General features: G+C 34.5%; 3 protein-coding genes across 4 annotated transcripts; 1 reads left to right on the top strand and 2 right to left on the bottom strand.

Annotated features, from left to right (window-relative positions):
* Window positions 1-9486: 9486 nt before the first annotated feature.
* On the bottom strand, window positions 9487-12988 carry LOC130461897 (uncharacterized). The gene is made up of 5 exons (XM_056830178.1): window positions 11689-12988; window positions 10885-11575; window positions 10130-10737; window positions 9962-10015; window positions 9487-9875 (listed from the first exon to the last, which is right to left on the bottom strand). Exons 1-5 carry the CDS (start codon window positions 12265-12267, stop codon window positions 9765-9767), a joined length of 2043 nt encoding a protein of 680 aa, XP_056686156.1. The 5' UTR covers window positions 12268-12988; the 3' UTR covers window positions 9487-9764.
* Window positions 12989-13367: 379 nt separating this feature from the next.
* Window positions 13368-20468, top strand: LOC130461898 (uncharacterized). 2 transcript variants are annotated; one of them, XM_056830179.1, is made up of 4 exons: window positions 13368-13506; window positions 13614-13881; window positions 14542-14606; window positions 19632-20468. In XM_056830179.1, exon 4 carries the CDS (start codon window positions 19639-19641, stop codon window positions 20281-20283), a length of 645 nt encoding a protein of 214 aa, XP_056686157.1. In that variant the 5' UTR covers window positions 13368-13506; window positions 13614-13881; window positions 14542-14606; window positions 19632-19638; the 3' UTR covers window positions 20284-20468. The 2 variants fall into 2 exon arrangements, 1 of the variants encoding a protein (XP_056686157.1); XR_008921903.1 differs by lacking the exon at window positions 19632-20468 and adding exons at window positions 17351-17414; window positions 18122-18410 and having other exon boundaries at window positions 13414-13881.
* Window positions 20469-22353: 1885 nt separating this feature from the next.
* LOC130462003 (uncharacterized) lies at window positions 22354-26290 on the bottom strand. Its single transcript, XM_056830329.1, has 5 exons — window positions 24556-26290; window positions 23752-24442; window positions 22997-23604; window positions 22829-22882; window positions 22354-22742 (listed from the first exon to the last, which is right to left on the bottom strand). The coding sequence occupies exons 1-5, from the start codon at window positions 25132-25134 to the stop codon at window positions 22632-22634; spliced, it is 2043 nt and encodes a 680-aa protein (XP_056686307.1). The 5' UTR covers window positions 25135-26290; the 3' UTR covers window positions 22354-22631.
* Window positions 26291-27052: the final 762 nt, after the last annotated feature.

The raw sequence follows: 27052 nt of genomic DNA on the forward strand, positions 1-27052 counted from the left end.
GTCTGTTGATCGGAAATACTTATAATATTGACTTTCTGAATGCTGAACACCTCTTGTTGTTGTCATTTGCAACCTTTTTGGAAGCTTGTTGGAACAAAGAATGATAAATCCAGTTGCTGAATTGGTTTTAAGCTTGAATTAATTTGATAAGTAGCCATTAATTTTGGCCCACAACTATTGGTTTACACTGCTAAGGCTTAGCAGAGGTTTGAGATGATTACCACATATGTTTCTTGATTGGTGTCAAAGGAAATAAGGTCTTTGATTGCTGTGTTATCCCATTTATATTTTGCATACAATTTCTTGTTAGTCTATTATATTTTGAGCTGGGTTTCTCTCTGTTGGTATCAAATAGGATTCTATTTGAAAAATTGGATGGAACATTTAATTGCTGAGGTTGACTTCAGAACCTACTTTACTTGTGATATGGTAGTACAATACCTCATGTTGTCTTTAGAGTTGGAAACTTTCTCTTCCTCAAAGATCGTTTTGTTCTGTTTTCTACTCATCAATTACATGGAATGTAGCGTCTATTATCATACTCAATATTGCTCATCTGTTCAGCTGGAAAGACTAGGTTTCTGTATGGTTTTTCTTCTATCTTCCTGTAGATGTTTGATTAGTGATTAATATCTTTTTAGTGATAACTTGAAAGTTTCTTTCAAGACCAGTTGCTATTCTGTTGAATAAACTAGTTTAATATTTAAATTGTTAACGTTTTGACAGCCCCATTAATTTGTTTCCTAATATTTTCAGCTATTGCACAAGAGTAGCATATGAAAGTGACCAAGAAAAAAATTGCATAATTTTAGTTAATTTTCGACTAATTCGTATTAAGAAATACCAAATTTATTTAAATTTTCAGTAATTTTGTAACAGTGACCACTTACTACAATTTCTAAATCCGACACTAAAACTAGTCCAACTGTCTTGCACATCTACTTTTAATAAGTATAACTGTTACATATTAGGTCAGTTGTATACTTGCATATGAACTGGATTCATGTAAATAAAACAGTTTAATTACATTTATGATCAGGATCATATAAGTTTGTTTATGGACCCTTGTGGAGATTCTGTAGGTTTACTATGCTGCTTGCAGGAGTAATGACTAATGACTAATGACTAATGACTAATGACTAATGACTAATGACTAATGACATGACTTGCTTTTTCATGGCATGGGTGTTTTCGGGTGTAGCTTTGATTGACACTTCACTTGATCGTCGTTCTTCCCTTCTCTTTCTAGTTAGCTAATCTTTGACGTAATGACGTGCGTTCGCCTTTCCTAACTGGTGTAATTCTATTTTCTGGCTCTTATGAATTTGGTTGTGTATTATTGTAGTTTCAAAGTCCTAAAAAATAAAATACATCATTAAAATCAATACTTAACAGAAATACTTATTAAATAAAATCCTCAAAACCTTTAATTAAATAAAATACATCATTGAAATCTATTACTTAACAGAAATCCTTATTAAAACGTTCAAAGCATAAATAGATCATCTCACACTCAAACCCCAATGAAATGATAATGGAATGCTTCTTCACTTAAAACCTCTGTGAACTGCTTACCATAAATACAAGTGTAAAGTATGGAGGTCATTAAGGCAAAGGTCATGACCAAGACAATCAAGAAAACATGAATCGGAAAAGCTGAGTATATATATGAAATAGAAATGCAACTAAACATGTTTCACTTGATAAATGCAATGATCACTAACAACTACTACTTGACATCTCAACATGCAATGCATAATTGAATGAATAACAATACTCTTGACTTTTACTCTTGATTTTACTCTTGACTTTACTCTACTACTTGATAACTTCTTCTCTTCTTGATGGAATATTAAATTCTGAGTTATTTGATTAAGCAATGAACCGGGTTTCTTCTCTACTATGTCCAGGTCATACTATATTTCATATACATGGGCACACACATGCATTAATACTATATTTGAATTTACATGGGCACTACGACTCACATGCAAAGAATGATTCTTCTTGACTTACGTGGATAATATGACTCACATGCAAGTAATAACTCCTCTTGAATTATATGGGTACTCTTACTCACATGCAATAATAGACTTCCTTATATTCTAGCATGAATGAGACTTTTGCACAATTCATACTACATGCTTGCATACTTTAAATAATGACAAACATGATCTACTAATTGAATACATGATAAAATATGCATCATAATTCCTTCCTTGCATCAAATAATCACCACATTCACATATGACATGATGTTATATGACTTAAATAAAAACCTATTCATGATACTACATGCACAAGCATAATCTACACATATACGTACCTTGTGTACGTTCTCAAAGGTGCCACTTTGTTCAATCACTTATTCGATTAATCAAAGCTTCCAACTAAAATAAATAATAAACTAATTATTATTCATCCTTAATTAAATTTCCAGCAACTATATTATATCTTAAAAGTAATTATAAACCCTGATAAACCATTATTAATGCTAAATAATCACCATGGTCAAAACCCTAGGCAATTCATGCAATTTAAACATTAAAAATCCACACTTTAGGCTTTAAAACATGCATAAAGTAATTAAATACTTAATCTGAAAATTGATGCATGAAAACTATAAACTTTAATTAATTTAATCAATAATACTAATCTGAAAATTAATTAAATTAATCAAAGCATGATTTTTTTTTTGTAATAGCAACCGAAATCGAAGAGAGGGAAGGGGAGAGAACCCACGCATGAACGGCAGCAGCACGACGGCGGTGGACAGAGGTGGTGGACGGCGGCGAGGCGCGTTGTCGAGGCACGGCAAGTGCGGCGGCCGCCTGGGCGGGGCTCTGATGGCTGTTGTTCGGCCTTAGGTCCACACGTCATGGAGGAGAGAGAGAGAGGGAGAATTTGAGAGGAGAGAGATAAAATTTTATGGAAGAGGCACATTGAGCTTTGGGGTTTAATTTTCCCAAAACTTTGGGTATTTACACTAACCCTTACTTGGGCCTCAATTAAGGTTTAGGAAACCCGAGGTTTCTTAAACTGCCATGTTTCCCAATCCTTGTTTCTCCATCTTTCTATTTTAAAACCATTTCCGTTTATGGAAATTAAATAAAATCTTTTTTTTTCTTAAATACATTTGATTAAAATAAATACTAAATGCATTAAATTTTTATTTATATGATTTATTAAATCATATAAATACTTTAAAAAATGCTTCATTACATTATAAATATATTAAATTATATTTATAAAATAATAAAAGTACGGGGTATTACAGATATGTACAGATCATAGATCAGAACTGATTTGTACATATCATATCCAGATCAGAACCGATATGTATAAGTCAGAATTGAAGAACTGATATATAAATATCATGTCCAAAGAACTGATATGTCCAAATCATAACCGGTATGCTCAGATAATGTCCAAATCATAACCAATCGATGCATATCATGTTTAGATCAAAACCAATATGCCTAAATCAGAAATGATATGTACATATCATGTCCAGATCTACACATATTATATCCAGATCAGAACCGATCTGTGAAAATCATGTCCAGATCAGAAATTTTATGTCCAAATCAAAACCGATATGATTATCGGTATGATCGGTATGTGCAAATCATGTCCAAATGAGAACAATTATGTCCAGATAAGAATCGGTATGTGAAGATCATATTTAGATTAGAACCGATATGTATAGATCATGTCAGATCTGAACCAATCTGTTCATATCTGAATCCATACATCTAGATCAAAATCGGTATGTAAATAATATGTCCATGTCATAACCATTATGTCCATATCAGTCCAGACCATGTCCAAGTCTATCTAGTATATGAAATAATTAAATAATGACTAAAGTCAAATAAATAATTTCTAATAACTATATTATAAATTTGAATATAAATTAATAATTGTAGTTTTTATTTAAAACTTAATTATAAAAAATCAGATCATGTCACATTAGTTAGATCAGATCAGAAAAAATAAGTTCAGATCAGATTAAAAAAAAAAAGTTCAGATCAGATAAGTTCATACCAGATAAGGAGAAATAATGTGAAATAAACGTTGCCTAAATTTATTGTCGATATATGTTCTTTTAATTAATGATTTTTTGAACACATATTTCTCAATAACTCGAATACAAACTTAGGAACGCCCAAAAGTTGAACAACGGTGTGAACAAATTCAACTAATGTGACAAAAATCTGTCACTTTTTTTGTTTTGTTAATAAGTACTACTATATACGTACCATATTGTTGATAGCACTACATACTTGTAGGGAAAATGTTTAACGGCTAATATTCCTATATTCCAAAAGTAATTTTCTTTAACAAGATTATTACTCTGTACGCTGTATGCTTTTTAGTTGACTAAGAGATTAGATTTATTTGTAAATGAATTTGTGTAATAATATTTTTAGAAATATATTTTACTTTAATAATATAATATGTATACTAAAGGATGAAATTAAAATAATGCTACGTTTAAATAATGACATTAGTCAAGAGTAACCTACAGAGTAGTTAATAAACTACCCTAAACACCTAGTTAATTTGTAACATCTCGAAATGATTAATTAGGCTCAAGCGCAATACTCATTTGTTTAAGAGAAGTTATTTTAGAATTTTCTAGTAATTTAATTAAGAAACTGAAAGTCCTAAAGTATTTTATAACTCTTATACCTGATCTGGGAGTCCCAAAGTAAATCTGAATAATTTAATTAACCATATGCATATTATATATAGTCATAATGAAATGTGGGGATGATGTTGTTTCACCACATAAAAAAGTCAAAAGTTAAAAGCCAATAAAAATAACGAGTAAAAAGTAAATTACCAAACATGCCAATTGTTATTTTCTCTATTCAATATTATTTGGAATCATCGATACGGAATATCTTTTGTGATTTTTCAAAATAATGGGACCTTCATAGGTCCACCACCCTGGTGCGTCCAACTCATTTCTGAGTATACAATAGGTCATTCAATATCAACACCATTTACCAATTGAAGTTGGTATGAGTGGTTAAGGATCTCTTGCTTCTTAATCAAAGTCTCGGGTTCGAACTCGGATATGGAAAAAACACCAACTAGAGAGATGATGCCTATTGAGGTACCCATATAAACTCCCGCGGGAGATTAGTCCACTCACCAAAAACGATGGGAACTCCTCGCAGTAGAACCAAGAAAAATAAACACTATTTTCACGTTTGGGAGCAAATTAATACGGAGTACATTATTGGTCTTCTGATTTCCACATTATTGGCCTCAATAGTTAAATATGGGAACCCCTTTATTTGGGCTCAATAGTTATCTCTAGATCTAGTATATGTGGTCTTCCGATTTCCATAGCTAATAACTAGTATAATACCCGTGCGATGCACGATTTATAATCTAAATATAAATTTATATGAAATCTAAATTGTTATGATAGACCATTATTATCAAAATAGAGCTTATATATGTGTATTCTCCTAATTAAAATTAATGATGGATATATGTGTTATTGCTTCACTCGATGTCTTATTTATTTATTTTTTAAAAACAAAAAAGGCATCTAAACTAAACTATTTCATCCCCATTCATGACTTGTGGCAAGCATAAAGTTCTTATCATCCAACCTTAACTTCTATAGTAATACTCACTTAATACTTGCCCTTATACTTCATTACCCGACCACCTAACACTTACTCCAACCATTTACGTTATTCAGTTATATATGAGTTTGAGGCGGGGCGTGGCCTCCAAACTCCTACCGCCTAAAATGCTCATTTTTATCCCCGCCACCCACAATTATAAAAACACCCCCACTCCTCCCAATCCCCTTCTCATGGGGTAAAAAATAAATTTATCTCCGCTCCATCACCCATTCGTGTTCCAAATCCACCTCAAATTAACTCACTTCTAGGCTAAACATTTTCTTTTGGTAAGAGAGTTTTGAATTTTAGTATAGAGTCATCGGTATTAATATGTTGGACAAATCATTGTCGTATGGTTGTGAATATTGTGATATTGAGTCGAATTTAATAAAGACCTATTATAGTAATATTAATATCATATATCAGTTGTACATAAACAATAATGACAAAACTGGTGCATAATAATTTGCACAAATTGTCTCAAATAAAATAAATATTCCATACAATGCAATAGAGAGATAAAAAAATAACGACATAAATTAGGTGCATAATAATTTTTACATATTGACTCAAACAAAATAAATACTCCGTATCGAGATTTTATTTGTAAAATTAAAAGTGTATTCTACATTTTTATAAGACATCCACATTGTATATTTATTTGTTATACATCTTATACTTATTTGTTTTACAACCTTCATATAATAAGTTACTTACCCATATATCAAATAGATTCTTTCACGTTTTATATCTATAATGTATAAACGATCTTAAACTCCATATACTTATCTTAACTTTAGTATAGTATAATAGTTCTTCACTAACATAATAGTTCAAGTATATAGTTCTTGAGTCTGGATCCTCTAGAGTTTTAATAAAACTCTACGATGTAAAGTTGTATATAAACAATACATTTTAAAATCAATGGCTCATATTGATGAGAAAAAATAGGGGGAATTTTTGAAAGATAATATATGAAACATTGATTTTTTTTATTCAGTGGTAGATATGCTCAAACTCTACCTCGTAGAGTTATTTTAAAACTATAGAGGATCCAAAACCATAGTTCTTATATTAGGATAAGAAATATAAATAATCGTTGAACTTAACATAATTATATCATTTTGTTTTTGGATAAGTTATATACTACGTATCTTGTAAGAGTATTATTATAGCATATAGATTCATGAGATCACATTGATTTGATTAACTAATGTGTAAATAGAAAGAATAATTATTTAATGTAAACAAATAATTTATAAGGATTAATAATTGATTTTCTAGAATATTTACATATATTCTCTATATTTACATATATTCTATTAATTGATTATTTATATTATATATTTAATTATTTATTATATTAAAAGAGAGGCGAATCCATGAGTGACATTTGTCATCACCACATTGATTTCCTCTCTTTTAGTATAATATACTAGTATAACACCCGTGCGATGCACGATTTATAATATAAACATAAAATTATATGAAATATGGTAGAAATTATCATCAAAATAAAGCTTATAGATATCCTCCAAATTATAATTAACGATGGATAAATTTGTTATTTCCTATACGGTGTCATATTTATTAAAACAAATAAGGGTACATAAATAAATTTATTTTCTCTCTCATTCACCTCTTGTATCAAGAATAAACTTAATGATTTCTCCACCATTCACTCGACAGTAATACCCAGTTAATACTTGCACAGTCGCCCCATTAACTTTATTACCCGACCACTTAACACCTAACTACACCATTTAATTTATTCAGTTAGAGATGACTTTGAGGCGAGGCGAGGCCTGAACACTCATCCACGATAGGAACGATACTCATTACTCTCAATTCCCGTCTCGAGAGGTACACAATAAAATTTATCCCTGCTTCATGACTCCCCCTCCGGTGTATCCAGTACCCCGGCCTAAAATAACCCACTCCTTGACTCAGTGTATTTTTATTTTGGTAAGATATATAGTTTTGAATCTTAAAACTTATTCTAGAGTTTTTGACAATCCGTTTGTCTGATTAGAGTAATTGAGTAAATAAATAAAACATATGTAAGTTAGTAGTAACGTTTTTTATATATATTCATAATCAATTAGATGCAGGATTAGCAACACGTGCATGTCCAATCTAAAATTTATCCTCGTCCCCGTCACTACTTTCGACAAATAATCCATTTGGGGCGGATGCACGGGATCTCCCAAAAAACCTGCCCCATTGACAATATAACATCACTATATTCGATAATAATCCACTTTTCCTTTCAACTAACTTTTAAATATATGGAAAAAATATTACAATAATGTGAATGTGGAAAAAAAATATTTGGTATTTAAGATTAAGTATAGGCTAGGACCCGTCATAAAAAAAATATGGGTAGGGGTTTCATTTTGTTAATTGAAATTGGGCATATAAAATATTTAAGACAACCTTAGAGTTCAAGTTTGTTATTCATATCCGTATTCATTATATGACACTAATTCTTAGAAAGATGATAATATTATAATAATATAATTGATAGTACATGTTCAACTATTATAAGATTTTCTATATCGGTTATCAGAAAATGCATGCAATGATTCATTGAATTACAAATAATAAATGATCAAAGGTAAACATTCGTTATAATTAACCGCATCCAGTATATGACATAATTTCTAAACAAAAATTGATACTATTACAGAGTACTATAGTAAAAAAAAATTATACACTCTTAATCACATATACTTGATTGATTTTCAAATTTATTTGTATTATAATTATCCAATATCAGTAGACTACTTTTTAGTTTTTATAAAAATCCTGCTATGTATTCCATATAATGGATTATTTTTTTATAAAAAGATAATCTTATATTTGTCATATTTGTTACAAGATTATAGAAAATATAATTTACAAAATAATTCCCATGTGTAGAATGCTTTTTTTTTAGGAAAATATAATCAAATATATTTATGAGTTGCAAGTTAACAAAATAATTATAGAGTCAAATACTTTTTTTTTTATAGAGTACTACAGTAACTTTTTTTATACACTCTATACATATTGTATTGATTTTCTAATTTATTTGTATTCTAATATATTATGTAAGTACAAATCGGTAGTTTACTGTAAACTTTTTTTTATAAATATCCTACTACGTACTCCATATAATGGACTAATTTTTTATAAAAAGATAAGCACATTGGTTATTTGTTAACAAATATAGAAAAGATTTTACAAAATATTCCCCAGGTATAGAATGATATCTTTTTTTAGGAAAATAGAATCAAATACTTTATAAAGTGAAAGTTAACAAAATAAAATTAACTAATCGTATATCCCAACTATGAGTTATTTTTTAATAATCCAAACTTTAACACCTATTGACTTTTAATGGACCTAGCAGGTAAGTTACCTGCTGTAGCCGGTTTCACGTATGACATGGCACGTCTCATTGACATTGCATTAGGCAGTTTTTTTTATTTTTAAAAACAATGCATTTATTTCCCCTTATTTATTTCTTTGATAAATCTCTTTATAACCCTTGTTTCTCATGCATTTCTCCATTTTCTTTAATTGATTCTCCGCCTAAAATTTAATTTTTTCATGCCTCATATTTTAATGTGATATTTAATCGATAAACGAACTAGACGAAGACAACTATCTGTTAGATCCACCGGATCCACCGGGTGTGTTCCTTTGGGTGATTAATTCGAGCTTTTTGTTACATCATCTTTATCGTCGTTGGCATCATCATCCTCCCCAAAACACAGGGACGTTACATAATATAAACATTAATCACCTGTTAAATAGTAAGAGCACTGGGTTATATTGGAATTATGATCCATAGTCAAACTAGGGATCGTGTTGAGTCGAATCGGGTTTTTTTCACCCCTAATAATGCTACAGAATGTGCCAAATTAAACAAATAACACAAGGTCCAAAAAAATGTCAAAATACAATCTAAGTTCCAACAAACTCAATGGCATTCTCCAAGGTTAAATATACGAGCAAAAAACACTTGAAAACCAGTTAAATCTTGGACGTTAGAACTGGTGAATTTCAAAATATAACTGATATGTTTTGGTTTCAAAAAGTTAGATAAGTTGTTGATTTTTCATCCATTTACTGAGTTGGTTGACATAGAGTGGATGCTTGGCTTGGCTGGCTTGCAAAGATGGGTTGCTCGTTAACCAATCTAGGCCTACCCCTTGGTCTACCAGATTTTGTAGGAAGCTGTAACATGAAAATAAGACCAATAAGAATTAACAGCAACAAAAATGTTAACATAAAAACAACAAAAAACTTTAACAATGCCTTACATTTGTTAGTGTTGAACCATCATCTGCGATGTAAATTCCAACACCAACTGGTACCTGCATCATATACGATATCATAAAAGATTAGCATCAGCATAACAACATAATCATGAAAACAACATTAATAAAACTACATCAGATGCATGAAAACAACACGACTCATGAACTGACCTGATTTTTTCCTTTTCCTCTACCTCTTCCTTGACCTGTTTTACTTCCATTCAGACCCCCTCTTCCTCTTCCTGCTGTGTTTGCAACCCCTTTCCCTTTTCCAGTACTATTTGCATTTACTTTCCCTCTTCCGCCACTGGTGCTTCCACCCCTTGATCCCTTACCAACTCTGATCATCCTTCCACCTTTGCCAAGTTGGCTGGGTTGGGAAGTTGCTGAGTGGTGTGCTTGGGACGGTTGTGTATCCTGCAACTGAACCGACAATGTGTTGTTTTGTGGATGTGCAGAAGAAATAACAGTAGTTGAACTTGATGTTGCCTTTGAATGTGGTTGTTGGCCATCATTCCTTGGTCTTTTTGGAGCCGGTTCTCTTGGAATAGTTGTGTCCCTATTTGGACATCTTCTTTTATTGTGCCCTTTGAAAAGACACAAACTACATGTCATCTCCACACCAACTTTGTTCAATGAACCAGGCTTTTTGGGGTTTTCAAAAGGATCCTTAATCCTATTTCTTCTAGGTCTTCCAGGGCCTATCTTAATGGGTGGTGGGTCTAAGTGGCTCTGAATTCTAGGCCAATGCCTTTCTCCCTCCAATGGTGGAATGGAGCCTGTGCATAACATGCTATTTATCATAAATAACCAAACCTAATAAAATAATAATGATGCATACATATCCATACTTAATCATAAAATTTTGATGTTTAACTTAGAGAACACAACCATACTTAACCATAACTTGGAAAACAAAATCATACCTGCATAAGCACTCAAGTATGAATCCCTCTTATAGTAGTCATCAACAAACTCCTCAGCTTCTTTATTCTGGAAGTAGATACAAGCAACAGCATGGCAGCAAGGGATTCCAACCATATCCCATTTTCGGCATGTACAAGTTTTTGCTTCTAAGTCAACCACCAGCTTATCAAGGTAGTAATTAACATTGAAGAGGTGATCACTCGATGGAATAACATCACAGTTTGCAGCCTTGAGCTTCTCATCTTCCAACCGTGCTTGAATCCTTGGGCAAAGGATAGACGTTGCCTTTTGTATTTCCTGCCTTTTGGAAACCATTCTCTGCATAAGGGCAGCTCTAATGTCTTCTAACATGTAGATGAGATGATTTGTTCTTGCTTGGATTATATAACCATTAAAGGTTTCTGCCATATTGTTAGTAATTGCATTTGTCCTGATGGTTGGATCTAAGTAGGCTCTGCAAAAAAAACTTGGATTGTATCCTTTAAAATCAGTGGCAGCATCTATGTTGATCGCTTCCAATTCAGCTAAGGCGTCATTGTAGTCTGCCAGATTGAAAGCCTTTGCAATTTTCCAAAATTGCAGCTTCATCTCATCCCCTCTGTAGGTCTTGTGCCACAAGGCAAAGATATGTCTAGCACAATGCATATGTTCTGCTTTCGGGAAGACATTTTTTACACCATTTAAAATAGCCTGAGTGGGGAACACAAAAAAAAAGCAGAAAACATAATACAAGAATTAAAATAGAAGAAAGTGAAGATGATAAATTGAAGATGATAAATTTATAGAAAGAAGGTAGATGTTACCTGATGCTCATCAGAAATGATTGCAATGCCTTCTCCTTCACCTAGATTAAGACATGACTTTAACTGGTCAAAGAACCACTCCCATGAAAGGTTGTTTTCACCTTCCACAGCTGCCCAAGCCACGGGAAACATTTGATCATTTCCATCTCTCCCAACAGCAGAAAGTAGTTCTCCACCTAAAAATGTTTTCAAGAAACATGCATCTACACACAATACCTTCCTACATCCCTCCTTCCATCCTTTTTGCAGACCTTCAAAACAACAAAACAATCTCTGAAACACAGGTGGGAATGGTTGCTTAGTCACATCGGTAACTAAGTCTAAGTGCGTACCAAGACTACAAGCCTTCAATGCAGCCACATAACTCTCAACTTTGTTGTAATGGTCATGCATAGAACCATGTAACAACCTATGAGCTGCATATTTGACCTTGTAAGCGAAATCTCTTTTGACCAACACCTTATATGCTCGTCTAATACACTCCATAATTTCTTTGGCAGGCCAATGTGGTCTACTCTTGAAGACATCAACAAATTGTTTCGCAACCCAACTATCCTTCAACTGTCTATTCTTCTTCATATTTCTATGGCATGTATGCTCACTGAACACCCTCTTAACAATCAAAGTTGCCCTTCTAGATTCCCAAGATGCATACACATAAAAAGGGCAATTCTCAACGCACTTCACTCCTAACCTTTGCTGCCTTTTTTTGTTGCTAACTCTAAATGTCACATTCCTCCCCTGTAAGACTGCATAATTAGCCACAGCCTGTCTGAAACTATCTCGTGTTGCAAATCTTTGCCCCACTTTCCACTTAAACTGTGAGAAATCGGTGTGAGGGCTAACAAGAAGTCTCGGTCTTATTTTTCTACCCACTTTCAGATCTTCATCTGAACTATCAGGCGGTGTGTGTATTTCATCATCACTCTCCTCATACTCACTCACATATCCACCAACACTTGGCCCTTCTCCTTCCCCGATTTCTGCAGCTTCTTGTTGTGAACCTAGCTTACCCTTATATGCTTCTCTTTCAAGTTGTTGAGCTAGTTCAACAAGATTATTATTACAAGCCTTCACTCTCTCCCTAGCTGTTTTATATTCATCATCACTATTCTCCGATTCAAACTGCAACTCCTCATTGATAATCCGTTCATTTTCTTCTTCTTCGAAGTCAAGATCCTTATCATCTTCCCCACCTTGACCCGTCTCTGCAAAATCTCCATCTTCATAACCAAAGTCTTCACCACTCTCCACATCATCACAAATTTCTCCAATTACCTCACTCTTCTTATAGACCAACTTCCCTTTATCATGAAAAGGATCATAGATAGGATCATTGTTGTAATCCCCCGTAAATTTATAAATTTTATTAATATATATTAACGTACATTATTTATATTTAAATAGAATTTATGAATTTTAAGTAATAAATATATAATTGACGTATATTTATTTATTACATTTTAATATTTTCAACGATTTACGAAATCGAAAATGATTTTAGAATTTTAAGTTAAAACGAATTTGAATTACGAAAATCGATTGAATTTAGAAAACGATCCTATTCGGTTTTGGATTCGAATCCTAAAACTAAACTCCTAATTCTAGCCCAATTGCAAAGCCCAAACCAAAAACCCAAAACAACTCTCCTCTCCTCCCTTCTCCTTTACTTCCACGTGAAACAAAAAAAAAATAAGAAAACAAGAAAAGCAAAACCCTCATTCTCTCCCCTGCAATCACGTGAAACCTCCTTCACGTTCCTTACTCTCAGCCGCCACCACCGCCGGACTGCCGTCGCACAATCTCCCATCACCGCCGGTACACCTCCTCTCCCTTCTCGTCGCTATCTTCTCTTTCGTTTTTATTTTCTTGCGTTCGTTTTATACCCTCCTCATCTCATTTTTGTTTTCTTGAACCAACGGCAGCCACCGCGTGCGCAGCCGCGACCACCAAGCCAACCACAACCATCACCTACATCGTCGTCGCTGCCCTGCTCAGCCGACACCCTATTCTCTCTCATCCTTTGCGTGGAAATCCTCCCTTTCTCCTTTAATTTCGTGCGCCACCACCACCAACACCAGCGCAGCCACCGGCGCAGCCACCGGTGCACGCGACCTCTGACACTCTTCCTTTGCCGTTGTGCCGCCGCGCCGCTACACCAACTCCGGCCAGCCCTTCCTCCCTCCCTTTTTGGTTATTTCTTAAATCCTAAGTAATTAAATGTTCTAATTATACTTTATCAATTTAATTTATGTTTTGATTGAATAAATTTATGATTTTTATGATTTAATTACTAATTTTCAGATTATATGTTGTCGAAATTAATTTAATTATTTTCAGATTTGTTAATTACGAATAAGTTAGGGTTTTAATGAAGTTTTATTAATTTAATTCATGTTTCGTGAATATAAATTATAAGTTTTTATGATTAAGTTAGATTTTCAGATTATACATTATGCTTAATTAATAATTTAATTTTCAGATTACATAGTTACATTGATATAATGATTTTTAATTATTAAAGCATGAATTTTTAAGGTTTTAATAGTTTTAAAATCATGGTATGATGTTTATGAGTTATTAAGGTTATTGTTTTTATGATTTTAAGCATATTAATTATGGTTTGGCAAAGTTTTAAACTATTTTATATTGCTGGAATTTTGAAAAGGGATGCTTTATTGGAGTTTATGATAATTGGTGATCATTAGTGTAGTAATCACTATTCTAGGAAGTTAATTAATTAAGTTTCGAGGTTGGAAAATGTTCAAAATATGTTTAGGATGTATTTAGAATACTTTAGTATTGCTGTAAATTGTTGAATATTGATTGGGGGATTTTATTGGTTGTTTTTAGGCGGAGAATTCTTTATAGGCGATTTTTGAATTCGTTAAAGTGGCCTATCAGTTTGTTTACACAAGGTACGTACATACATGTGTGCTTGGAATGTGTGTGATTTGTTGAAACCATATTGAAATGATTGATGAACTTCATTATGTTGAGACGATTGAGGAACTTGGTTATGTTGAAATTGTTGATGAACTAGGTTATGTTGGAAGTGCATGTTTAATATTGTTGGATGGACATGTTAAGCATATATATTTCGTTATGAGAATTATAGCATGTTGGTATGGATGATTGATGCGAACATGTTGGTTGGGAACATTAGATTATTATTTATATATATTGATTCAGATTGATTGTTTATTGTTCCCTTTTAGCTTTTCACTACTTTATAAGGGCCGAGGACCTTGTTTAGTAAGTTGAAACCTTATACCCATATAGAGGGGTTGATCAGTATTAAAGGAAAGGTTGAATTAATTGGAATAAGTCTTGTGTGACATCTCTGTGATCACTTGCTTAATTCAAAGATAAAAGAAGTTGTGTTTACTTGTTGAATATAATATTTATGTTTGATGAGTCATAACCAAGTATTAAAAGTTAAGTCATGTAAAGTGAACATGAGTAGCAATAGCTTTAGACTGTGCACGTCTAAAGTGTCGGACAATCAGGAGTTGGGGTCATGGGTCGCCTATGGCTTTTTCTGGGGCCGGATTGATCACCGGTTCTATTTTATTCAAAAGTCCCTCGATATCGCAGGTCATTGGGGTTTACGGAGTCGCGCCCGTACCTCGTCTTCCTTAGTGAAGAAGAAGAAGTTTCTAGTAGACAACTCAGTCCATTGACTATTTCAAATAAAATAAGGTTAATGATACAAAGGTCTAGTTCAGTCAAACATAGTCTTCAAGTCAATATATCTTGATTATCCTTGCTTATGTTTTATTTAGTACCATGTTAGGGTTGTTCGTTTAATAGAACCATGTTAGGATTATTATTGATTTAGTATGTAGTTGTAATACCCCGAAGTTTTTAAATTTGATTAATCATGCTTAATTATTTTTTTTATTATTATTTTTTTTTTTTATTTAGCTTAAAATCGTTTTAAATATTAATTTCAAACTTTATTTTAATTAACGAAGTTTTATTTCGCTTGAATTTTTAATATTATTACACGATTTATTAATTTTCAGATTCTATGATTAAATTTTAAATTTTACAAGCTTAAGCTACTTTTTAAAAATCTAAATTATTCCGTGATTTATTTCGGATTTTTAATAATTTCGGAACGTTCTCATTCGAAAACTAAATTTATTTTTCTTTAAACGATATTTTTTTTTTTATAAATAATTATTTTAAAACTTGGTTTTAACTAAAATTTTCTATTCCAATTAGTTTCCTAAAAATAGAGATCAATTTTCTGAATTCTTGCCTAAGTAAGTGAAATTACGAAAATGCCCTTACAAAGCCAAAATGCCAATTTTCTTCTTCTCTTTACTCTCCACGTACACAGCAAGAATGAAGTGAACTCTTCATTCCTCTCCTTCCCTCAATTCAGTCTTGATTCATGCCTTGATCTCCAAGCCATTTTCCTTCTCATTCACTCTACTTGACTCTACAAATCAGACACAATTTCAACTAAATTCCAACCAAAAAAACAAAAATCAAATTTCAATTTCATTTTCTCAGTTTCTCTGATTCGAACCATCTCCCACCACCATTAGTCACCACCAACAACCACTGCCACCATTAACCGCCCCACCTCCCGGCTTCGTTAGCCGACCACCACCGCCCTACCACCATTACTCATCCCACCTACCTTCATCGCCGGCAAGAACCCGACCCAAATCCCCCACTCAACCTCCCCTACTTCCCAGTTTTCGCACCCCACCCCTGCCTTGCTCTCCTCTGCACTCATCCTCCGGCACCGCCGTGCCACCACACTCCACATCCCCTCTTGTTTGCGCAGCCACCGCATCCCATGAACCACCCAGCCCACAAATCCCCTGTCTCCCCTCTTCTTTACGCACAACCTCCCTCTCTCCCGTCATCCTGCCGCCGCGAAATAACCACCACCACCGTCGCCTTAGACGGCGCAATCCGGCAGCACCAAACCGCCCAATCGCCTTCTTCCTTCCTCTCCTCCTCCCTTTCGTGTTCTCCTTTCTCGGCCCCCTCCCCTGTTTTCTCCCCTGTTCGTGTCTTCCCTCCTCCCCTCGTGCTCTTCCGCCGCAAATCACCTTCCACCGTCGCCTCTGGCGCGGGTTGGCGTGGCTGCGCCGCCCAGCTCAGCCGCCCTCCCTCCTCTCCTCTCCTCTCTTTCGTGCTTCTCTGCTTGCATCCCCTTTGCTCGTGCTTTCCTTTCCAGAAAACCAAAACCAATATTTGGTCCTTGGTTTTTATTCTCCTTAAAACCCACAAGTTAATTGGGCCACTCTAGTTTGGGCTTTTGGTAAGGAACTAGTTTGCTATTTCAGATCTTGTAACTTATTTTAATAAAAAATTTATGATATAATTATTATTCATTTACTAATAAATTGTTCACTATTTCCAGGTTTAATTATCGACTTTCCTAAAATAAGTTACTAGTTTTAATTATCAAAAATGGAATTTAAATAATTCTCATGTGAATTGATTTATGAATTATAAATTTAAATTTTTTTGAAATTTCGATCAAAAACAATATTTTCTTTAAGTTTATGAAATTATATTTTTATCGAAATTCGTTATTTATAACATCACTACTTAAAATTTATTATTTATAAAATGTTGATTTTAAATTATTTATCGTCTTAGTTACTAATTTAATAATTCGATATTTTGAAAGAAATTGGACTCGGGGCTCAGGAAGGACGATCCATCAGACAGGAAGTATAAAAACTACGGTTGAGGTAACGGCTATTGCTAGTACCCGCAATCCCCTTATAAATGTATTATGAAATTATGACGTTATGATTGAATTTAAGAATTAAATGTTTTGATGTGTTTTATGGATTGTGGGATGAAATATGATTTGTTTGAATTGTTTATTATAATATGATTTGATTGAGTTTTCTCATAAAATTATGTTTATGCAATGCTTTGAAAGAAATAATATGTTTATTGATCCCAGGATCAAAACGATGTTTTATGAGCTAAATGAGTTATGTTATTTCGAACTGAAATACAAGCCAAGGCTTGGTAAAATTATACAAAACATGATAAATGAAAGTGAAAGACCTGGTTTGTCTGGCGGTATATAAACTACCATCTTCCTATCTACCGGTCATGCATGCACCACGGACACCTGTCCACCCATGGATTACGAGCCCAGGCTCCCATGGTTTATGAGCCCAGGCTCAGGGCCCAGGCCCATGTTACGATGATGAGCCCAGGCTCAGGGCCCAGGCCCAGTGGAGAATTCCTTCACGGTTCGTACTTGCCGACAACTAGTATGTTAAATTGCAAAGTTTATGAATGAATTAAATATGATATTTTATTAAATATTTTACCTATTCTATTCTCCCTGTGTTATTAAATAAAATGAATTGAAATGAATTTACGTTGCTAGGGTAGTCGTTACTGAGTCTTCGGCTCACCGTTTTGTTTTCCGTTTTAGGTACTGCGGGAATCGATGGAAACGCGTAGAGGCGAGGAATTTCACTTTTATATTTTTCACCTAGTTTATGCTTGATGTTTATAATAGTTTAATTTAAAGACTTTTAGTAATTTATGTACTTGTATTTTGGGAATATAAATGATTATTATATTAATTTGGAGGTTTTTATGGCTTATGTATGATGTTGCCTTGTAATTTCCAAGAGGGAATTACGGCAGGTAATGTCCCGACCAAATTAGGTTAATTCCGCTGCTAATTATGCTTTAATAAGTGATTTAGAGGTCGGGGCGTTACAGTAGTACTCAGCTTTGCTGATTACGTGCTTTTGCTTGTGCATGTTGATCATGGCTATGCCTTATTGATCCTGTGATGACCCAATCTTTTGTGAGCAGTCTCTAAGGATCAATAAGCATTGTTCATCTGCAGGTTTGAAGATGTTGCATCATTGGGATCGGGAATAGAGAGCTTGTATTTAGTTCTGATTTGCTAAGTTAACTTGGGTTTGTTAATTGGGACTTTAAACTTGTCGTACTATTTATATTTCCTTATTTTCGTTGGATGATTTTTGGGATTAAACCTGTAATCGATTATTTATAAACTTAAAGTTCGTTTTATGTTTTCCGCTGCAAAATTCTGAATAAGCCGTTACGTTTTCACACGGGCGATAATGCCTTGATAATTCTCTATGTTTTATATTAAAATGTTGTTTTAGAAAAGAGAGAATTGTCGGGGTGTTACAAAGTGGTATCTAGAAGCTAAGGTTTTACTTTAATAAATTTTAGGCGCCTAACTATCTGATTATTTAAAATCAATTTCTTAAAAATCGAGCTTCTACGGATTATAGTGTTCAAAAATTGGTACTTTTTTTTGGGGGGCCGATTTCCTTTTATCCTGTTTGAAAGTATATAATATTTCTTATTTAAGTTCGAAATCAAATTATTATTAAAGTTAAAGTGATACTTTCGACATTTATATTTTTCTTATTATTTATTATTCAAAAAAAAAAAACAAAAAAAAATAAAAAAAAATGAGTACGTTTTTTTTAAAAGAAGTTCAATTTTTTTTAGTTGTTTCAAGAGTTAGAATTCGTTATTAGAAAATATAAATCTTTTTCGAATTAATAACTTTATTTTCTAATTTATTCGCTACGCATTTCCTTAATTTATTTTACTTTATTTATTTTATATTTTTATTTATGTTATTATTCTATGTTATAATTTTATTATATTAGCGTCCTTTTACCTTGTTATTTAAATTATTCCAATGCTTTAGCTTATGAGAGATGGGTAGTATAAGAAGGGCATATAAGATAGAATTATATGTGCATTAGTAGCTAGTCAACGCTAGCATTAGAAATTGATTGTTATGTACGTGCGTGTGCTAATTGTTTAAGTGTTACATTTACATGTGCATAAAGAATTGTTTGATTCCACCAAACTTATTGATCATTGAACCTTGTTTATGTTTTGGCTGGAAAATCGTTAGTGAGACCTTGAATTGTTTATTTCAGGAATAAAATGTTTCTTTCCAAGTATACCAACATAGGATCCTTCGAGAAACTTGATATAGAAACCCCTGATATTTACGTGAAGAAAATTGTGTTTGGATGTGAATATTATGCTAAAGTTCAAGGGCAACCTATCTTAATGAGAAAGGATATCATAGCAGCCACTATCATTAATTGCTTACCTAACAAATTTCCATACCTAGAACTCAAGGAAAAGTTTAAAGACATGCATTCTGATAATGGAACTCCAAACTTGGCTAAGTATGGAACTTGGGATGGTAGATGGAAATATGATTCAGAAATTCTGACCACCGTTATTGAAGCGGCAGAAAGTGGGTTTAGAGACGGTAAAATCGTAGGGAGTCATGTTGGGGATTCAGTTACAGAAGAACCTATGGGAATTAGTGTAAATAATGACCTAGAGGAAAATGATGTAGCTGTGGAGAATGAGAATGTAGGTGTTGAGGCAGAGAATCCTAACCCAGCGGCTCATGAGCCAACCATTGAGATCTCTAGTGATTCGGATGCAGAGTTCGAAAGTGAACAGGAGATGGCAAGTGAGCCTAATCAAGATGAAGACATGGGTGAAGATGCAAACCCTGAGGAAGACCCCGATGAAGACCCTGAAGAAGAGTTCGATGATCTTGAGATCTAAATTTCACTCCGCAAGTTTCAGGAGCAATGGATAGGCAAGAGGCCACAAATATTTTGAAGTCATAAATAGTTAATTAGCTCTTTTATGTTTTAAAGAATAAGTAGCAAAGCTACAACTGTTTAAGGTTTAAGTTTATTGAAGTTTGAAATGTTCTTTATTATTTTCAAGGATGTAATAAACCTCTATGGAGTTAGCAATAAAAGTTAAAGTTTCCAAGGAATTTTTCTTTATTCTATTTTGAGGATTCCATAATACTCCAACCTCTAGATAGTACGACATGGATTAATTGTTTGCATACTCAATGTGAATTGTGGATCAATTTAATTGCCACAATAATGTTAAATGATTTGAGTACATAAAGGAAGTGGGGTCCAATCTAGACCCTCATGACCAATATGATTCAAAATGTTATGCCTTATGTGCAGTATGAGAACGTCTTTCGTGAATTATTGAGTATGATTATTTCTCAATGATGATTGCATCTTGTAGATGATTGTTGCACCTTTGTAAACGATTGTCGTGCCTTCATAAATGATGTGTATTTATGTGAACATTTTTGGTTGAGGCGATCTTTATGGTCAATTCAAGTATTAAATTGTATGGGATAACGTAAGTGACGTTTCAAACCTAAAGTAGAATATACTAATTGCAGGTCGCGTTCTAGAATGGCCAACAACAATGATCTAGCTGCTGCAATTCGCCTCTTGGCGGAAAAGCTAAACCAGGAGAGAACTGAGCGCCCCGACTCTGCAGGGGAAATGTTTGAAAGACTTTCTAAGGTTAAGCCACCGTATTACAAGGGGCAAGCCGACCCAACCTTCCTGGAAAACTGGATTAGGGAGTTTGAGAAACTATTTGAGGCTGTAAGTTGCCCTGGGAGTATGAGAGTAAGTCAAGATGTCCTTTACCTGAAAGATGAGGCTGACCTTTGGTGGAAGGAAAATGGAACTAGACTAAGTGCTGCTGAGGGATTCAATTGGGATTCATTCATAGTTGCCTTGAGGGGGAAGTTTTATCCTCCTGTTATGAGAAAGCAGAAAGCGCAGGAGTTTATCAACCTTAGGATGGGGAATATGACTATTGCTGAATACTATAGCAAGTTTATAGCTTTATCGAGGTTTGCACCTGAGGTGGTAGCTACTGAGGAGCTAAAGGCTCAAAGGTTTGAGCAAGGGCTGACGGATGAAATTCAACTGGGATTAGGTGGAGAAACTTTTACTTCCTTAGACATAGTGTATGGGAGAGCTGCTCATATTTATGGTCTGCAGTCTAGAAGGGAAAAGAAAACTGTGGTAATTGGGGAAAAGAGGAAAGATTTTAATGCTGGGGGTAACCAAGAAAACTTTAAAAAGAATAGAAACGGAAATGGGAATGGAAATGGAAATTTCCAAGGAGGAAACAATCAGGGGCACCACAACAACTCGAACCCATCTGAGAGAGTGCATCATTGCAAGATTTTACAAAATATTCCCCAGGTATAGAATGATATCTTTTTTTAGGAAAATAGAATCAAATACTTTATAAAGTGAAAGTTAACAAAATAAAATTAACTAATCGTATATCCCAACTATGAGTTATTTTTTAATAATCCAAACTTTAACACCTATTGACTTTTAATGGACCTAACAGGTAAGTTACCTGCTGTAGCCGGTTTCACGTATGACGTGGCACGTCTCATTGACATTGCATTAGGCAGTTTTTTTTATTTTTAAAAACAATGCATTTATTTCCCCTTATTTATTTCTTTGATAAATCTCTTTATAACCCTTGTTTCTCATGCATTTCTCCATTTTCTTTAATTGATTCTCCGCCTAAAATTTAATTTTTTCATGCCTCATATTTTAATGTGATATTTAATCGATAAACGAACTAGACGAAGACAACTATCTGTTAGATCCACCGGATCCACCGGGTGTGTTCCTTTGGGTGATTAATTCGAGCTTTTTGTTACATCATCTTTATCGTCGTTGGCATCATCATCCTCCCCAAAACACAGGGACGTTACATAATATAAACATTAATCACCTGTTAAATAGTAAGAGCACTGGGTTATATTGGAATTATGATCCATAGTCAAACTAGGGATCGTGTTGAGTCGAATCGGGTTTTTTTCACCCCTAATAATGCTACAGAATGTGCCAAATTAAACAAATAACACAAGGTCCAAAAAAATGTCAAAATACAATCTAAGTTCCAACAAACTCAATGGCATTCTCCAAGGTTAAATATACGAGCAAAAAACACTTGAAAACCAGTTAAATCTTGGACGTTAGAACTGGTGAATTTCAAAATATAACTGATATGTTTTGGTTTCAAAAAGTTAGATAAGTTGTTGATTTTTCATCCATTTACTGAGTTGGTTGACATAGAGTGGATGCTTGGCTTGGCTGGCTTGCAAAGATGGGTTGCTCGTTAACCAATCTAGGCCTACCCCTTGGTCTACCAGATTTTGTAGGAAGCTGTAACATGAAAATAAGACCAATAAGAATTAACAGCAACAAAAATGTTAACATAAAAACAACAAAAAACTTTAACAATGCCTTACATTTGTTAGTGTTGAACCATCATCTGCGATGTAAATTCCAACACCAACTGGTACCTGCATCATATACGATATCATAAAAGATTAGCATCAGCATAACAACATAATCATGAAAACAACATTAATAAAACTACATCAGATGCATGAAAACAACACGACTCATGAACTGACCTGATTTTTTCCTTTTCCTCTACCTCTTCCTTGACCTGTTTTACTTCCATTCAGACCCCCTCTTCCTCTTCCTGCTGTGTTTGCAACCCCTTTCCCTTTTCCAGTACTATTTGCATTTACTTTCCCTCTTCCGCCACTGGTGCTTCCACCCCTTGATCCCTTACCAACTCTGATCATCCTTCCACCTTTGCCAAGTTGGCTGGGTTGGGAAGTTGCTGAGTGGTGTGCTTGGGACGGTTGTGTATCCTGCAACTGAACCGACAATGTGTTGTTTTGTGGATGTGCAGAAGAAATAACAGTAGTTGAACTTGATGTTGCCTTTGAATGTGGTTGTTGGCCATCATTCCTTGGTCTTTTTGGAGCCGGTTCTCTTGGAATAGTTGTGTCCCTATTTGGACATCTTCTTTTATTGTGCCCTTTGAAAAGACACAAACTACATGTCATCTCCACACCAACTTTGTTCAATGAACCAGGCTTTTTGGGGTTTTCAAAAGGATCCTTAATCCTATTTCTTCTAGGTCTTCCAGGGCCTATCTTAATGGGTGGTGGGTCTAAGTGGCTCTGAATTCTAGGCCAATGCCTTTCTCCCTCCAATGGTGGAATGGAGCCTGTGCATAACATGCTATTTATCATAAATAACCAAACCTAATAAAATAATAATGATGCATACATATCCATACTTAATCATAAAATTTTGATGTTTAACTTAGAGAACACAACCATACTTAACCATAACTTGGAAAACAAAATCATACCTGCATAAGCACTCAAGTATGAATCCCTCTTATAGTAGTCATCAACAAACTCCTCAACTTCTTTATTCTGGAAGTAGATACAAGCAACAGCATGGCAGCAAGGGATTCCAACCATATCCCATTTTCGGCATGTACAAGTTTTTGCTTCTAAGTCAACCACCAGCTTATCAAGGTAGTAATTAACATTGAAGAGGTGATCACTCGATGGAATAACATCACAGTTTGCAGCCTTGAGCTTCTCATCTTCCAACCGTGCTTGAATCCTTGGGCAAAGGATAGACGTTGCCTTTTGTATTTCCTGCCTTTTGGAAACCATTCTCTGCATAAGGGCAGCTCTAATGTCTTCTAACATGTAGATGAGATGATTTGTTCTTGCTTGGATTATATAACCATTAAAGGTTTCTGCCATATTGTTAGTAATTGCATTTGTCCTGATGGTTGGATCTAAGTAGGCTCTGCAAAAAAAACTTGGATTGTATCCTTTAAAATCAGTGGCAGCATCTATGTTGATCGCTTCCAATTCAGCTAAGGCGTCATTGTAGTCTGCCAGATTGAAAGCCTTTGCAATTTTCCAAAATTGCAGCTTCATCTCATCCCCTCTGTAGGTCTTGTGCCACAAGGCAAAGATATGTCTAGCACAATGCATATGTTCTGCTTTCGGGAAGACATTTTTTACACCATTTAAAATAGCCTGAGTGGGGAACACAAAAAAAAAGCAGAAAACATAATACAAGAATTAAAATAGAAGAAAGTGAAGATGATAAATTGAAGATGATAAATTTATAGAAAGAAGGTAGATGTTACCTGATGCTCATCAGAAATGATTGCAATGCCTTCTCCTTCACCTAGATTAAGACATGACTTTAACTGGTCAAAGAACCACTCCCATGAAAGGTTGTTTTCACCTTCCACAGCTGCCCAAGCCACGGGAAACATTTGATCATTTCCATCTCTCCCAACAGCAGAAAGTAGTTCTCCACCTAAAAATGTTTTCAAGAAACATGCATCTACACACAATACCTTCCTACATCCCTCCTTCCATCCTTTTTGCAGACCTTCAAAACAACAAAACAATCTCTGAAACACAGGTGGGAATGGTTGCTTAGTCACATCGGTAACTAAGTCTAAGTGCGTACCAAGACTACAAGCCTTCAATGCAGCCACATAACTCTCAACTTTGTTGTAATGGTCATGCATAGAACCATGTAACAACCTATGAGCTGCATATTTGACCTTGTAAGCGAAATCTCTTTTGACCAACACCTTATATGCTCGTCTAATACACTCCATAATTTCTTTGGCAGGCCAATGTGGTCTACTCTTGAAGACATCAACAAATTGTTTCGCAACCCAACTATCCTTCAACTGTCTATTCTTCTTCATATTTCTATGGCATGTATGCTCACTGAACACCCTCTTAACAATCAAAGTTGCCCTTCTAGATTCCCAAGATGCATACACATAAAAAGGGCAATTCTCAACGCACTTCACTCCTAACCTTTGCTGCCTTTTTTTGTTGCTAACTCTAAATGTCACATTCCTCCCCTGTAAGGCTGCATAATTAGCCACAGCCTGTCTGAAACTATCTCGTGTTGCAAATCTTTGCCCCACTTTCCACTTAAACTGTGAGAAATCGGTGTGAGGGCTAACAAGAAGTCTCGGTCTTATTTTTCTACCCACTTTCAGATCTTCATCTGAACTATCAGGCGGTGTGTGTATTTCATCATCACTCTCCTCATACTCACTCACATATCCACCAACACTTGGCCCTTCTCCTTCCCCGATTTCTGCAGCTTCTTGTTGTGAACCTAGCTTACCCTTATATGCTTCTCTTTCAAGTTGTTGAGCTAGTTCAACAAGATTATTATTACAAGCCTTCACTCTCTCCCTAGCTGTTTTATATTCATCATCACTATTCTCCGATTCAAACTGCAACTCCTCATTGATAATCCGTTCATTTTCTTCTTCTTCGAAGTCAAGATCCTTATCATCTTCCCCACCTTGACCCGTCTCTGCAAAATCTCCATCTTCATAACCAAAGTCTTCACCACTCTCCACATCATCACAAATTTCTCCAATTACCTCACTCTTCTTATAGACCAACTTCCCTTTATCATGAAAAGGATCATAGATAGGATCATTGTTGTAATCCCCCGTAAATTTATAAATTTTATTAATATATATTAACGTACATTATTTATATTTAAATAGAATTTATGAATTTTAAGTAATAAATATATAATTGACGTATATTTATTTATTACATTTTAATATTTTCAACGATTTACGAAATCGAAAATGATTTTAGAATTTTAAGTTAAAACGAATTTGAATTACGAAAATCGATTGAATTTAGAAAACGATCCTATTCGGTTTTGGATTCGAATCCTAAAACTAAACTCCTAATTCTAGCCCAATTGCAAAGCCCAAACCAAAAACCCAAAACAACTCTCCTCTCCTCCCTTCTCCTTTACTTCCACGTGAAACAAAAAAAAAATAAGAAAACAAGAAAAGCAAAACCCTCATTCTCTCCCCTGCAATCACGTGAAACCTCCTTCACGTTCCTTACTCTCAGCCGCCACCACCGCCGGACTGCCGTCGCACAATCTCCCATCACCGCCGGTACACCTCCTCTCCCTTCTCGTCGCTATCTTCTCTTTCGTTTTTATTTTCTTGCGTTCGTTTTATACCCTCCTCATCTCATTTTTGTTTTCTTGAACCAACGGCAGCCACCGCGTGCGCAGCCGCGACCACCAAGTCAACCACAACCATCACCTACATCGTCGTCGCTGCCCTGCTCAGCCGACACCCTATTCTCTCTCATCCTTTGCGTGGAAATCCTCCCTTTCTCCTTTAATTTCGTGCGCCACCACCACCAACACCAGCGCAGCCACCGGCGCAGCCACCGGTGCACGCGACCTCTGACACTCTTCCTTTGTCGTTGTGCCGCCGCGCCGCTACACCAACTCCGGCCAGCCCTTCCTCCCTCCCTTTTTGGTTATTTCTTAAATCCTAAGTAATTAAATGTTCTAATTATACTTTATCAATTTAATTTATGTTTTGATTGAATAAATTTATGATTTTTATGATTTAATTACTAATTTTCAGATTATATGTTGTCGAAATTAATTTAATTATTTTCAGATTTGTTAATTACGAATAAGTTAGGGTTTTAATGAAGTTTTATTAATTTAATTCATGTTTCGTGAATATAAATTATAAGTTTTTATGATTAAGTTAGATTTTCAGATTATACATTATGCTTAATTAATAATTTAATTTTCAGATTACATAGTTACAT

The sequence above is a fragment of the Spinacia oleracea genome, chromosome 5 (genome assembly GCF_020520425.1).
Source record: "Spinacia oleracea cultivar Varoflay chromosome 5, BTI_SOV_V1, whole genome shotgun sequence".
NCBI classification, from domain to species: domain Eukaryota; kingdom Viridiplantae; phylum Streptophyta; class Magnoliopsida; order Caryophyllales; family Amaranthaceae; genus Spinacia; species Spinacia oleracea.